The sequence below is a fragment of the Lytechinus variegatus genome, chromosome 8 (assembly GCF_018143015.1).
Source record: "Lytechinus variegatus isolate NC3 chromosome 8, Lvar_3.0, whole genome shotgun sequence".
NCBI lineage: Eukaryota > Metazoa > Echinodermata > Echinoidea > Temnopleuroida > Toxopneustidae > Lytechinus > Lytechinus variegatus.
This window is the reverse complement of record NC_054747.1, coordinates 137,419-152,666: the sequence shown is the minus strand read 5'-3', so window position 1 is coordinate 152,666 and position 15,248 is coordinate 137,419. Positions and strand designations below refer to the sequence as shown.

General features: G+C 34.9%; 1 protein-coding gene across 1 annotated transcript; it reads right to left on the bottom strand.

The window, feature by feature from the left end:
- Window positions 1–250: 250 nt before the first annotated feature.
- Window positions 251–13,091, bottom strand: LOC121420558. The gene is made up of 8 exons (XM_041615221.1): window positions 12,469–13,091; window positions 9,780–9,870; window positions 6,648–6,701; window positions 5,078–5,131; window positions 4,888–4,941; window positions 4,046–4,099; window positions 1,868–1,921; window positions 251–327 (listed from the first exon to the last, which is right to left on the bottom strand). Exons 1-8 carry the CDS (start codon window positions 12,742–12,744, stop codon window positions 251–253), a joined length of 714 nt encoding a protein of 237 aa, XP_041471155.1. The 5' UTR covers window positions 12,745–13,091.
- Between the last annotated feature and the right edge of the window lie 2,157 nt (window positions 13,092–15,248).

Sequence of the window (15,248 nt, the reverse complement as noted above, 5' to 3'; positions counted from 1 at the left end):
CCTACATACCTCCAAGACATGCCGGCGTGTATTACCTAACATCCCTGGCATGCAGCCAAGTGAGACTTAAATCCCTTCTCTGTTCTGAATGAGTTTTGATTTCTCCATGATTTTGTCAATGAAAGGTCGCTTTGATTCAAGTATCATTTGCAGGTACATTTTTGTGGATTTTGAAAGGTCAAATTAAAATTACAAATGCTACAATGATTTGAAACAAAGTAACACTTACTTCTGCCCTTCATGTAGGATCCTATATGTCCATCACTGCAAACTGATGAATCTGAATCAATGAAATGTGCTCTTTCGCCTTTTTCCTACCACGAGTTACTGAAAAAAAAATACATAAAGCTTTATGAGGAAAATTATCACCAAGAATAATCAATGAAGTTCACAATGTGCAGCTGAATACTGATTTCATGCCTACAATAATTTATTACTTGAAGATACATTTAATCATAAGATGTTTTAAATACAGTATGTAGGCTAGCTGATTGGTGAAATGACAATTGCTCCGCCTGCATCTGCTCTATTAACAATTTCTATGCAAAACTAGAGATGCTCGGAGGGTCACGCAGACGAGCACATGTATCCCCTGAACCCATCGCGTCATCCGTCATTGCAATATATAGAGCTCACACGGAAATTTGACAAATAAATACATCATTGCGACAATGACCCGACATATAGCATGCAGTTTCCCCAAGCCCATCTACCACCATCCACGGGTGGTCGAAAAGTGACTTATGGTTGCAGAGAAAGAGAGTCTTGCATGTAAACTTCAATGTTGACCTGAAATTGACCTCTGACCTTACCATGTGACCTCCGACTGCAGCATAACATGCAGGTACCCCAAATCATCTACCATCCAAGTTTGGTTGAAAAGTGACTTACGGTTGCAAAGTTAGGTGTCATTTCAAATATCGATAATTTCAAAATTGCTCTAAAAACCCATGTTTAAAAATGCCTTGCAGTAGTTTCCTTTCATTTAAACTTTAATGTTGACCTGAAATGACCTTTGACCTTACCATGTGACCTTTGCCCACACCAAAATGGATAGTGGCTTCGCTAACCTTCATGCCTAATTTTAAGATGATCGGAGAAGAAATGCAGCTGATAGAGCGCTCACAAGGAAATCTCTGCGGCGGCGGACGCGGCGCGACGAGGCCAAATTCATAGTATCCTCCGAACTCTGTTCGGGGATACAATAAATTAATCCTCCACCAATAATTGCTCCGGACGATTGCCCCGCCAACATTTATAGGTACTGAAGATGACACATCTACAGGGGCAAAGGATATTATGTCAGGTCACCTCAATAACATCACAAGGGCATGTGATCCCACCAGACAAAACATCTCTCGAAAAATGAAAACCCACATGCCCAAATATCTAGTGATATCTCGAGCAATATATCGCTATATCAATCAAATTTTAACAAAGTGCAAATAGAGTACCAGCGGTAAAATTCAGGCCTTCAGTTCCAGATCTGATTATTTCATGACACACTCAAAAAACTTTCAATTTTTTTTTTACTACAGATTTATTTCAAGTTATTTTCTAGCACATAAAAAATCCTAAGCAAGCACATATTGGTCTAGAGTGCACTCATAATCAGATCATAATTGGTGTACATACAGGTTTAACAAAATTAATTGTACAAATTATGTTGGGGGGTAAATTTAGGTTTAAATATATATATTTAATTGCAGCTATATACAAGAGAATAGGAGGGCTGAATATTCAAACCTCAAAAATAATCATACCAATTTAAAGTTATCCTCCTTCACTGACTCTTCATAAATAAAAGATTTACATCACGATACATTTGTTGCTACAAAAAATATTGGGACCATTCCGAAAAACTTACCATCCTCATTTTTCCATTCTATTTCCGAAACAGCTCTGTTTTCTCCATCTGATTCTGAACAGAGAGCAACAAAGTTCAGTATCCAATGTTAGATCATAATTCTAAGTGAAATATGGTAATGCCAACCAAACATTTCGTTCATGTATTTTTAATCCTATCTGGGCCAAGGTATTTTGGGAGTTCATACGACCGTCATCCACGCATTTGTGCCGAAAATTGGCACGTGTTGCCTGGAACATAATTTTGAAAATTGTTTGGTAATTTATTTCATGCAAATCACTATAAAGTGATTATGCTAATTTATGCGTAAATAGTATGTGAAATCATACTTTTTCCTCTAACTCCCTAAATAAAGCTCCAAATGTGCTAATTTTTGGTATAGAAACTCTTTGTGGTGTTCTCAGCAAGTGTACATAAAAAAAATGCGATATCAAAACATTTTCTTATGTATTATATTGTGTTTTTTTGCAATTTCTTATGTATTTCTTTGTTTTTGACCTTTTTCTTCATTGTTTTTCAATGAAATTTGTTGGAGACTCTTCTAAAAATAAGAGCATAAAATAAATATGTCTAGACCAACAAAACTAAAAATAATCATGCATTTTCTATTGTTCATTTTTTTCAGACAATTTTTACATCAAGTTATGGCAGCAATTCAATCTTCAAGCCTAGCGATAATTTTTTATTACATGTAGTAATTATTCTGGTATTTGGGGCAGCAAGTCATGGGCAAGCATGGGTTTCTGACTCCAACTTTCATTCATTTCCATGGTTTGGGGGCAGATTTTTAAACTAGGCACTATTTGAACAATAATTTCCCCAGTTTACGGACAGTGACATGATAAATACATGTACTTTACCTTCATCAATGTTTTAATTGGTACGATCTTTTGCTTGTTAAGGCATATTACAAACTATGAATTTGACATGTCCAAAGGACACAGATGCCCCCGCTTAATGCGATTAGAAATTCAATCAATATGATTGAACTTAATATTGTGCAGATACCAATATGCATTATACATATATATACCCTTTTTGAATAATTGGTGATGCCGAAAAAATGACTCTACCGGAATCGAACCTGAACCCCCAGCTTTAAACGCCGGTGCCTTAACCACTAGACCACAGAGATGGTTAGTGGCTAGGGAGACCCCGATCCGATTGTCTGTCAGATAGACAGATTTTCAACACCATACCAATTATAATTTCCTTTGTCAGGTGAAGGTGGGTTTTGAACAATGACAAGCCGCCATGCCTCAGCTGGATCAAAGCTATTGATACAGTACACATATGGGAGAAAGTATACAAATGTGTAGAGTTATACACGTACAACAGCTTTGGCAACTCTTTAATTTAACCCGTCTCTGTGGTCTAGTGGTTAAGGCGCCAGCGGTCAAACCTGGGGGCCCGTGTTTGATTCCCGGCAGAGACATTTTTTAGGCATCACCAATTTTTCCAAAAGGGTAGATAGCTCTGGGGAACCTTGGCATAATTTCCTTCAGCAAGAAACTGATCCACAATGTGCTGCACTCAACCCAGGTGAGATAAATGGGTACCCGTAGGAAGTCATTCTTTAAAAAGCTGTGTGCGCTATGAGCGCCTAGCTTAGCCAGGTAATATAGGAGCGCCTTGAGCACCTAACAAGGTGGATATGTGCGCAGTATAAATACCCTATATTATTATTATTATTATTGATTTAAGCTACGCATGCCTACCATTGTTCTCTTCATCGAATTTCTTTACAATATTCAAATAATATATATATATATATATATATAATGAATAAATTTAGACCACTGAACCAACTCGAATACATAAAGAGCTTTGACCTGCGCGGGCTCGGAATTCGAACTTAGCCTGTATTTTGGTGTCATCTCCCTACACAATAAATATTTTTTAAATAAATCAAATATTTTTCGAGTTATTTTACAGAAATCGTCTCTCATATTGAATGAGCTGACCTTTCACATGTGGACTCCGAATTCGAACTTAGTTTTATTTTTGTGTCATCTACCTACACACCAACAATTTTTGGAAACCATTAAATATTTTTCGAGCCATTGCGCGAAACCAAGTGGGTGGGGGGAGCGGATGGACAGGGCAACACTTAATGCCCCCTCTAGACTTTGTCTGCAGGGGCATAAAAATTGATGATTATTTGGAACAATATCTAACCTTCATCACTGTGCCAGACTACTTCTGAAACAGCTCCTTCCTCTCCATCTGATTCTGAAGTGTAGAAAGATAAACAAATGGAAGGGCTAATAAACCTATGGAAAATATGTGATCGTCAACAATGAAATAATTAACAATACACCTTTACATGTAATCAAATGTGGTGCCTGTGATGCAAAAACAAAACTTTCAATACTTGTGAGTTTATCTAAATATCTGGTAAGCTAGGAAAATGGAAGAAAAGCTTGCAATATTGTAATTTTCACATACATTTGTAATTCCGAAGCTTCATTATTTCGAAGGTTCAGTTATTCTGAAGGTTCATATTTCCAAAGGTTCATAATTCTGAATGTTGTTAATCCGATAATGAAATAAGGTCCATAACTCCGAAGTTCATTAGTCTGAAAACGAAATGAGGTTCATAATTCCGAAGGTTCGTCATTCCGAAAACGATATGAGGTTTGTTAATTCGAAAAGGTTTGTATTTCCGAAAATGAAATTAATTTATCTGTTAAATATTTCATAAGTTATTATGCGGAAACCAACTCGCATATGTAATGAGCTGTGACCTTTGACAAGTAACTCAGAATTCGAACTTAGCCTGCATTTAGGTGTCATCTACCTACACACAAAAATTTGAATATCTTTTGAGTTATTGCACAGAAACCAAGTGGGGAGATGGACAGACAGGGGCAATGTTTAATGTCCCCTCTAGACATCTGCGGGGAATAAAAATGTAAATTCTATCAGTTAATTGTAAAACTTGAATAGTTGATCATTCTGGAGAAGACATATTATTCTTTATTATTTATAAGACTATTTTATTTCAAACAATACTTTACCTTCATCATTGTTCCAATCTACTTCCAAAACAGCTCTTTTTTCTCCATCTGATTCTGAAAAAAGTGAGATAAATTACATTCCAATTAGATGCATATTTTCATTTTGACATTTCAATGTTTTAATTGATACTATCTTTTGTTTGTTAAAGCATTTTGTAAAAAATAACCATTGTATCAAACAATATCTAACCTTTATCATTGTGCCAGTCTACTTCTGAAACAGGTCTTTCCTCTCCATCTAATTCTGAAAAGTGTAAAAAGATTAATTTAACTGTAGTACCTCTCATTGCACTTATATGATCATAATATCAAGAGGGTTGGCAAACACTGTACCACGTTCGATATCAATTTTAATTATTTTTCAAGTTATTGTGAGAATGAGATATTTGCAGGTACATGTATATATGACCTTTCATCATTATTTATTTGGCATAAAATTTACAAAATTATACAATGTAAAGACAAAACTATAATTCAAAATTGAGTAAATAAATATAAATGAGTAAAAATTGATGAAAAATAGAGTAAAAACCCAACTAATTACACATATCATATCCTTTGTCCAATTGCAATATTTACAATGCAATAAGTTACATGTACATAAATGTGATCAAAATACATGTACAGAAGAAATACACAAAGTAAATGACTAGCAAAATATCTTCTTAAATCAATATGGTGGTAGAGTTTGCTGCTTACATGAAAGAAGGGGTGTTCTGTTCTATTCTTTAGATGCACAGTAAATGTGCGATCACCAAATTTTTTTTATCCATTGAATTTTTTCATGTAAGTTATCATGCTGAAACCAACTCGCATATAATGAGTTGTGACCTATGACCATCGGACTCCTAATTTGATCTTTGCCTGTATTTTAGTGTCATCTACCTACACACCAAAGTTTTTTTTAATCTGTGAAATATTTCATAAGTTATCTTGCGGAAATAAACTCGCATATTTAATGAGCTGTGTGACCTAAAACAGCACTGATTTTGAAAATAAATAGTGAGATACATGACACTCCAGTTACATGTGAATTTTCAATATGCCATCTCAATGTTTTAATTGATACTATCTTTTGTTTGTTAAAGCATATTGTAAACTACGGCACTGCACAGTGCCAGTCATGGAAAGTTCATTGACCTTTGACCTTATTCAAATTCAGCTCACATTTGAACTTGACCTTCAAGAGATGGACCTCTGTTATGAATTTGGCAATCTCACCTCGAGCTCAAAGCTATATAAGTTATTGGGTGTACAACACAGCACAGTGCCAGTCATGGAAAGTTCATTGACCTTTTTCAAATTCAGCTCACATTTGCACTTGACCGGCACCTTCAAGAGATGGACCTCTGTTATGAATTTGGCGATCTCACCTCGAGCTCGAAGCTATAGAAAGTTATTGGGTGTACAACACAGCAGAGTGCCAGTCATGGAAAGTTCATTGACCTTTGACCTTATTCAAATTCGACTCATATTCGAACTTGACCTGTGCCTTCAGGAGATGGACCTCTGGTATAAATTTGGTGATCCCACCTCAAAGCTATTGAAAGTTATTGGGTGTACAACACAATTGTTGACGATGACGACGACGTCGCCGACGCCGGAAATAGTGATATATCTCGCTCCACTACGCAGGCGAGTCAAAAATGTAAATTGTATCAGTTAATTGTAAAACTTGAATAGTTAATCATTCTCGAGAAGACATATTATTCCTTATTATTCTTAAGACTATTTTATTTCAAACAATACATGTACTTTACCTTCATCAATGTTCCAATCTACTTCTGAAACAGCTCTTTTTTCTCCATCTGATTCTGAAAAAAGTGAGATAAATTACACTCCATGTGAATTTTCATTTTGACATTTAAATAATTTCTATCTTTTGTTTGTTGAATCATATTGTAAAAAAAATAATCAATATTTCAAACAATATCTACTTCTGAAACAGCTCTTTCTCTCCATCTGATTCTGAAAACAACTAGTACATCAATGATGTGGAGCTCATCCAGCATCTCACAACAAAATTTAACACAATTCTAATTTCAGCCCAGTTGACACTGTAGTGAATTATATTGGTGACATAGATTGAGGATTCATAGAATTGAATTTGATGAAGAAATGACATAGAAGCATTAATTGTGATCTATGAATAAATTTCATATGAATTAGGTATTAATAATAAATTATCTAGTCAAATTTTCTTAACACTGTGTAGAACCTTGGTGAACCTCATGTAGCTCTCAGATGGAACAAAAATAATCAAAATTAATTAACAAATAAATAAGTAATTTTTGTGAGTTTTGAAAATATGAATAAATTAGCATATTTAATAAGTTTCAAAATTCTATGTTGAAATTTTGTATCACCACCTCGAGTTATCATGTAAAGCAAATAACATTGAAATTGATCAAAAAATCGAGAAAAACATTTTTTGTGATTTATGAATACATTTCGCATAAATTAGCATGAACAATTTTCTACTGAAAATTTCAAAATTCTGTGTAGAGTTTTGGAGGCCTCATGAAGATCTACCAGATGTAAGATAAAATATCAAAATCTGTCATCAAATAAAGAAGTAGAGGCATTTTCTGTGATTTATGAATAAGTTCTAAAGCATAAGTAATTTTCTACAGAAATTTCAAAATTCTATGTAGAATTTTGGTGAAACTCGTAAAGTTCTACAAGATGGAAGAAAAAAAAGTAAAAATCGGTCAACAATTAAAGAAGAAAAAGCATTTTATGTGAATTTTTAAAAATATGAATAAATTAATTTCGCATAAATTAGCATAAAAATTGTTCTAGTCAAAATCTCAAAATTCTGTGTAGAAGATTGGTGGACCTCATGAAGCTCTACCAGATGGAAGAAAATAAAATCAAAATCAGTCAACAAATAATGAAGAAGAAGTATTTATGCAAATTTTTAAAAATATATTTTGCATAAATTAGCATAAAAATTGTTCTGGTCAAAAATTTCAAAATTCTGTGTAGAAGTTTGGTGAACTTCATTAAGCTCTACCAGATCGAAGCAAAAGATTAATTGGTCAACCGAATTTTTAAAAATGTGTATAAATTAGCATATTTAATGAATTTTAAAATTCTGTGTAGAGGTTTTGAATCCCCCACCTAGTGCTATCATATAAAGCAAACAGAATTGAAATCGGACTCGAAATGGCGAAGAAGTAGCATTTTGAAATTGTGGACGGACAACAGACGACGGCATAAGCTCATCATGCCCTTCGGGCCGAATGAGCTAAGAATTGGTTGATAAATTACACTCCCATTACATGTGAATTTCTGTTCTCTTCTTTGGAGAATATGACATGACATGTTACTTTGATCAATGTTAGAAACATCAATCCAATTTTTAATTTGATGCTGGAAGAGCAGCTACATGTATATTGGGAGCTATATGTACATGTACATGCAATTCCCTGTAGATGGTTGTCTATAGTACAGCTATACTGTACACTCAAGAGCCACTTGTAGAACAATAGAGCCAAGATGAATAGACTATCCACTGGCAGAGGATTAGTTAAGAAAACAGGATGGCAACTAATAAGAAGACAATAGAACAGGTGTACTTGTTAGGCCTAAAGCCCAAACACTTAACTACATGTACAATAGCTGCTACACATAGAGCTACATTTGTTTTCACTCTAAACACTGCTTGCAGATTATTAAAAATCAATGCACTTACATGTATATGTATCTGCTTGACACTACTGCCTGTTAATATAATTAACAGCTATTGAGGCCAAGTTTGTGGTGACACAATTAAAGCTTTTAAAACAAGTGTATATCATGCCTTTCCAAACTAAATTGATTAATGTACAGTGGAATACATTAAATAAAATTTTTACATGTGCACAACAGTAAATTGCCAATTTGTCTACTGCCAGTGTGCAACACTTCCCATTGGCTACCTTCACTTAGTCTCATGCCATTTTGTCCATCAACTTTAAACCTAACAATCATTTCATCAAAAAATCTGTTGGACTAAAGTTAACTTGTCTAATTATCAGTGGAATGCCAGTTAACATAATACATGTTCAAAGTTAAACTTAATTGATCACTAATAACCAATTTTTAGTATTCAGATAAAAGTTATTTATATACTATGTAACCATTTTTTCTTTCTTTGCTTACAGCCATGAATCCCCCTGATATTCCTGGATATATACTCCAATTATCATATAACCAAGGTTTCAATGGAAACCTTCAAAGATCATCTTATCATATATAATCATCACCAGCACAATGAGCCAAAAACTTAGACGGAGCTAGATTTGGTGTATTAGTGTAAAACTCAAAAAAAAGTTGCGAGTGAGCAGATAATTTGACAAAATATTAAGAAAAAAATATATTTCACAATTCTATCTTTCCTTTTTTTTTTCTATTGGTCTTGGCAAGAGCACCCCACCCCCCCCCCCCCCCCCATCTGCACAAAGTGTTGATCATCAACTTCTACTTTTTTAGTTTTGTCAGGTAGTAAGTGAAAATAATAAATACAGTAATATAGTTTCCGTGTAAAATTGGTAAATGTAGCTTTACCAAGTACATTGTGTAAATCTACAGTAATTTGTTTCTTTTCTTGTTTTTATTTCTGTATCTAAATAATAAATATAAAATGTGACTTAATGATATGCCATATATATAAAATAATCAATAACATAAACAATAGTCATATTACACAATGAATACAAAACAACGATGTGAGCATAAACTTTACTTATTGAATAAAAATAATTAATGAACGCAGGAGACCGGCATTGTGAGCAGATAAGCTTGAAATTTATAGCGGAATCATAAAAAGGTTTCTTTTAACATTTGAATGTTATTCAAAAATGTGGTACACAATACCCATAACAGTGGCCAACACACCGTGGGCCTACCTGATTGAAGTTCTGCTTCACTTGTTTGGAGCTGAAATCTTGAATGACCTGCCTTCACTTGCCTCTTCAAATTGAACACTTCAAGTCCTACCTAAAATGAATATGTAAAAAATAGCATTGGTTATTCAATTCAATTTCAATTTATTTGCTCATAAAAATCCATACATTATAAGAAACATCTACAGAAACAGAATTCCAGAGTTGTGGTCCTTGAAATAAAACTGAGTTTTTAAAAGATGAGCGTCTTGGCTTAGATAGATGAAAATCCTTTGCATTTCTTGTGTTGTATCCATGGAAATCACTATTGAACTTAAAGAATGTTTTGATATAATCTGGCAAGAGGTTATTTTTACATAAATACATAAATATAAGAATTTGAAATGCATGAATATCATGAAATTTTAAAACATCAATTCGGCAAATAGATGGTTCGTATGGGCAAGATAAGGAGCATGAGACATGATTCTTATTGCACGTTTTTGTAAAATATATAATCTATAAATGTGAATGCTACTTGCCCTTCCCCATGCTAGAATACCATAATTGAGGTATGGATATATAATGGCATAATACATCAGTTTTAAAATCTCCTTGGGACATGATCTTAATCTATACATAATCCCTATATTTATGGCAAGCTTATTGCACAGATTATCAATATGATTTTTCAATGTAAACTTATTATCTATTGTTATTCCTAAAAAATGTAATGACGATACACTCTTAATATCTGTATCGCACATTCTAATTGAAAGACTATCTGGTAAACATAAATTACTAAAAATCATATAATTGGTTTTGGCAAGATTAATTATCATTTTTTTTGCATAAAACCACTCAGATATTAATTCCAGTTCAGAATTTATTACCTACAGTATAAGAAGAATAATTGCAGCTTACAACTTAGACTTATACTGCATCACTCACTGTGCATCCATAAACCTAGTCACAGATTTCACAATGATTTAGACATCAGTAATGATCAAAATTAGACAAGAATAACTGTTGTTTCTGGGGATTTGCTTAACAATTCCCACCATTTATTGGTGAGTGGAGCCAAGATAAAATTCAGCGGAACAACCAAAATACTGAGTCTGAAGCTCTTGGTTTATTTTTAAGTGTAAATTTGTAATAAACTTCAGTGACTTTTTTTCAGAATGCTTGTAAGTTTGACAACTTCCAAGGATTTATATGGTGTAAGCATGTTAGGCATATCTGCTTATGTGGGTGAGGCCTACCCATAACAAAAATATTTGACTGTACAAAGCATGAAATATTTTCTTTCTTCATCATCATTCTTTTCAGGGGCTAAGGATAAGCCTATCTTTAAGAGCATGATTACAATCCATTAAAGGGATACTCCAGGCTCAAATGTTATATCTAAGTAAAAAGAGTAAAATTCACAAAGCAAAATGCTGAAAATTTCATCAAAATCGGATAACAAAAACGCACGCACATGTTTGTTGAGATATGCAGCTTAACCTTTATTCAAAACGTGCTAGGATTATCCAGTCTGCACTCACATCGCATTATTAATGTAGGAACTTTCTTTTTCATGATTTACAAAACATGCGCATTTTAAGGTCTGAAATCTCAAAAAAATCTCAATTGTTTAGTTTTTATACCTATACCGTTTATTTAAAAAAGTGCTGAGAATTTTCCAACTTTGACAATTTCTTAAGGTCAGAATGTAAAAAAATGTTCGCATTATCTAAATGTTTAAATATGTATCACCTTAATAACTGTAACAGGTCCCTTTTCAATCAAGCTAGAACCCATAATAAAAATTTCTGTTCGCGCTTCGCCCTCGCAGTAATTATCTAGTTACATTATCTAATACACAAACATTGCCATAATGTTAAATTTTCAGGACAAAATACATGAAAATTCAAAAAATGTAAAGCTCACGCTATTCAAATAGGGCTTATGAGATTATGACATTTCTTAATTTTGTTTCATGAAAATAAAGCTAAGAGATGACTGTTGGGCCCATCAGCATTATGCCCCCGCCCCCTTTCATGACCAAGAAAATGGGGAGAAAAGGGATAAGTGTGTAATATAGGTCTAAAATTTTATGTCAAAGTCTATGACAAACTTGATTTTTTAATTTTGTAATTACAATGTTGACATTTTTGCTCGCAACTTCTAATTTATTTATGCGATATGTCGAATCAAGCCCTCAAAATTTTGGGCTCATTACGCCACCGAGACAACCCCTTCAAAGAAACAAACAAAAAGGGCACAAAAATCAACTTTTCGACTCTTTGAGCAGCGGATCGAGGAAAAATGGGTGAAAAAAAAAATTCAAGCCACCCTCCCCTATTTGCTGGAGCTGGATCCGCCCCTGCTACCCTCCCACCTGGCCCAAACATGCCTGTTTTTCTATAATAGTACAGACCTAGATCTATTCTAACTTAGAATTTAGATCTAGGCCTAAAGATAGTTAGACCAGGGGAGCGTTTCATGAAACTTTGAAAGAACTTGGAAGTTGTTGTAAGTTTTATCCGACAAGTCCCATTTTATCAGACAGTTACTATAGTAACAGTGCCTCTCAGCCAATCAGAATTAAAGAAAGTTGTCAGATCTTACAACTTGTCAGACAAAATGTTGATGAAACGGTCCCCTGATCTGCAATAATTAATAGGCCAATGTATACTATTAGTATTACAATGTATTTGTGGCTTCATACCTCGTTATCATCAGTGACGTCTTCTGACTGACTGACGATGTTGGTGATCGTAGATGATGCTGATTGTCCATGTCCAAGACTATGCTCATCATCATCGGAACTAGTGTTGGACTCTGAGTCAGAGCTCAGGCAGAGCCTAAGACCAGTCTCGGACGCGGACTCTGACTCGGTGCCGGTGTCAGTCGTTGCGGGGTCTGTAAAATACAGCGCTTCAAAAAGCTGCCGTGCTTCGTCACCGTCGTATATTCGTTTTCTCTTCATAGACATTGCTATCATTTGTTGTAACAAACAACGCAGTTAACCATCTTCACCAAGAAAAAAATAGCTTGACATGAGCTGGATCAAAATAAATCTAAGAAAATGGGAGGGTGCCAATTAAGCAGCTCCAGGCCGGCTACACGTGGTTTTGTTTACAAACAAATGTACCGGTAGCTGTGCGCACTAAACCCAGGCTGTACCATAGAGTTATATAAACCTAAACACGTATTTAACTCTATGGGCTGTACCCATACCCATTGATCGGTCATGGTTATACACACAGGTGCTTAACGCACGTGGCTTTTGTATACAAACAAACCAACGATACACACAAATGGCTTTTTGTGGTAGATCGCATTCTTTTGTGTTCGTTGACCAAAGTATAGGCCCGGGGTATAGGCCAGCTGTATCTCACCTTGTGGGGGGGGGGGGGATTGAGAATTTTTCTATAGTGGTTTATTACATAATTGCTGCTTATGGGTAGAGTTATATTGATCTTTCCAGGCGTTTTTTTTTTGTTCAAGAGTGATATTCTCAAAATTAAAAGGTACGTATAGGGGCCGCTGAGCAGTACGTTTTCAAAGTGGGGAGGGGGGGGGGGGGGTGACCATGCTATAAATCACAATCATATGGTAATTTTTACGTTTTTGTACACGGTTTTGGGAAAAAACGTGGGGCTGAAGCCCCCAGCCCCCCCCCCCCCCTCGGTTCCGCGGCCCCTGTACATGGCAGGAAAAAATATTACGAGGAATGGTGTGACCAGTGAGAATTTCTAAAAAAGTGACATCTAGCATTTAGAGCACCGTGACATCCAAATAAAAGTACAACATTGTTTTAGAGCAACGATCACTGCCCTGAGTGTCGATTTGCCTTGCCCTTTTTGATAAAATGAAATATTTATAAATCCATTGCAAAAGAATGTGTTCAATAAAACATCTGAAAGTGCTACAGAGAAACCATCAAACGTGGCAAAATAATGCTATTTAAACATATGAAAATTGTCATTTTTTCGATGTGCTTCATTTTTTTTGCAAAATTCTTGTAACAGTTTCATAACACTTGTTTTAAAGTAATAACAATTTTTCGAATAACAGATTAAAGGCTTTAAAGCTACTGAAATCCTTCAATTTAATTGGATGATAGTTACTTGTAGAATTATCATAGCAAGTCGTTATAAAACGGGACCCTGTATATGCACCCAGGCGCGCCGAATTCTTTTTGACACTCAAATCCATCTCGTCTTCTGAAAGATGGATGGACAGTCCTGACTCTTGTCTAAACTATTTGTTTTCATAAGTTAAGCCTCAATCAGGGAGTAAATAGCGACAGAGCAATTTTCTATATAAAAAATATGCCAAAAATTTACTAAAATTCTGAGCACTTTTGACAAAACACAGTTGACTATTATAATATTCGTGCTGGTTGAAGTATACTAGCAATACTAGGGAGGTTAGTTTGGCAAAAAAAGTTGCAAGCGCTTGCAAGGCAGTCTATACTACTAGTACTTGCAGGAGATCGTCGCCTTCCTATAGTCTCGCACCCTGCATTTAGATGTCATGTGGCGAGGGAGCAACCGAACGAGAAAGAAACTTTCGAATTTGAATAACATATAAAAGCCTTGATTTTAGAGCAGTTGACGACATGGAAATAGAATAATGCATTTGTCAATACACACGCGAACAGGGCCTATATCTATTTTTTTCTCTTTGTGGTCGATTTTTTTTTCGGGGGGGGGGGCTTTGGGGACTGAAGCCCCCCTAAAATCGCGTCTGTATTGTTGTTGATTGATTTTTAATGACGTTCTCATTAAAAAAGAGAGAGAGAGAGAGAAATATCCGCCGCAAGATTATGTGGTGATAAAAATGACGAAAATTTTTACATGGGAAGGGGACTCGAGGCGGTATACAGATCAGTCACATCATGGACACATCAACACATTTTCCCGGTCGGCTATTCGAAGAGCTATTTTTGGGTACAAGTATGTGTCTTGTAAGGATCCCGGATTGAAATTTGAATACTATATGAGCATATTCTTCTCATTGGTATTATGAGCACAGGAAATACCAGAGGAAATTCAAAAATTAAGTGATCTTGATATTCGCACGTATATACACAATCAATCATTGCAAGCGCAACTTTAGCACAACCCATATTTTGTTTAAATCTTATATACCGATCTAAAAACTATTGAGTTTAACTGTTTGTACAGAATAACGAACATGATAGACAGTGGCGTAATTACGGGGGGGCATGGGGGGGCACGTGCCCCCCCAATCGGCTGACAAAAAAAAACGGAGAGAAGAAGAAAAAGAGGGAGAAAGGAAGAGAAACGTAGTGGGAAAGAAGACCTTACTGTTCATTATAATGTTATATTATATCATAATTATGTTATGTTATATTACATAAGAAACATTTTTTTCATAACTTTATAAGACATAATTTGCTCAGGGCCTATGTCTTCATTGTTCCTGGTGCTCGCATTTTCTGTATAATACCGAGAAATATAATCATGCTATACTAAA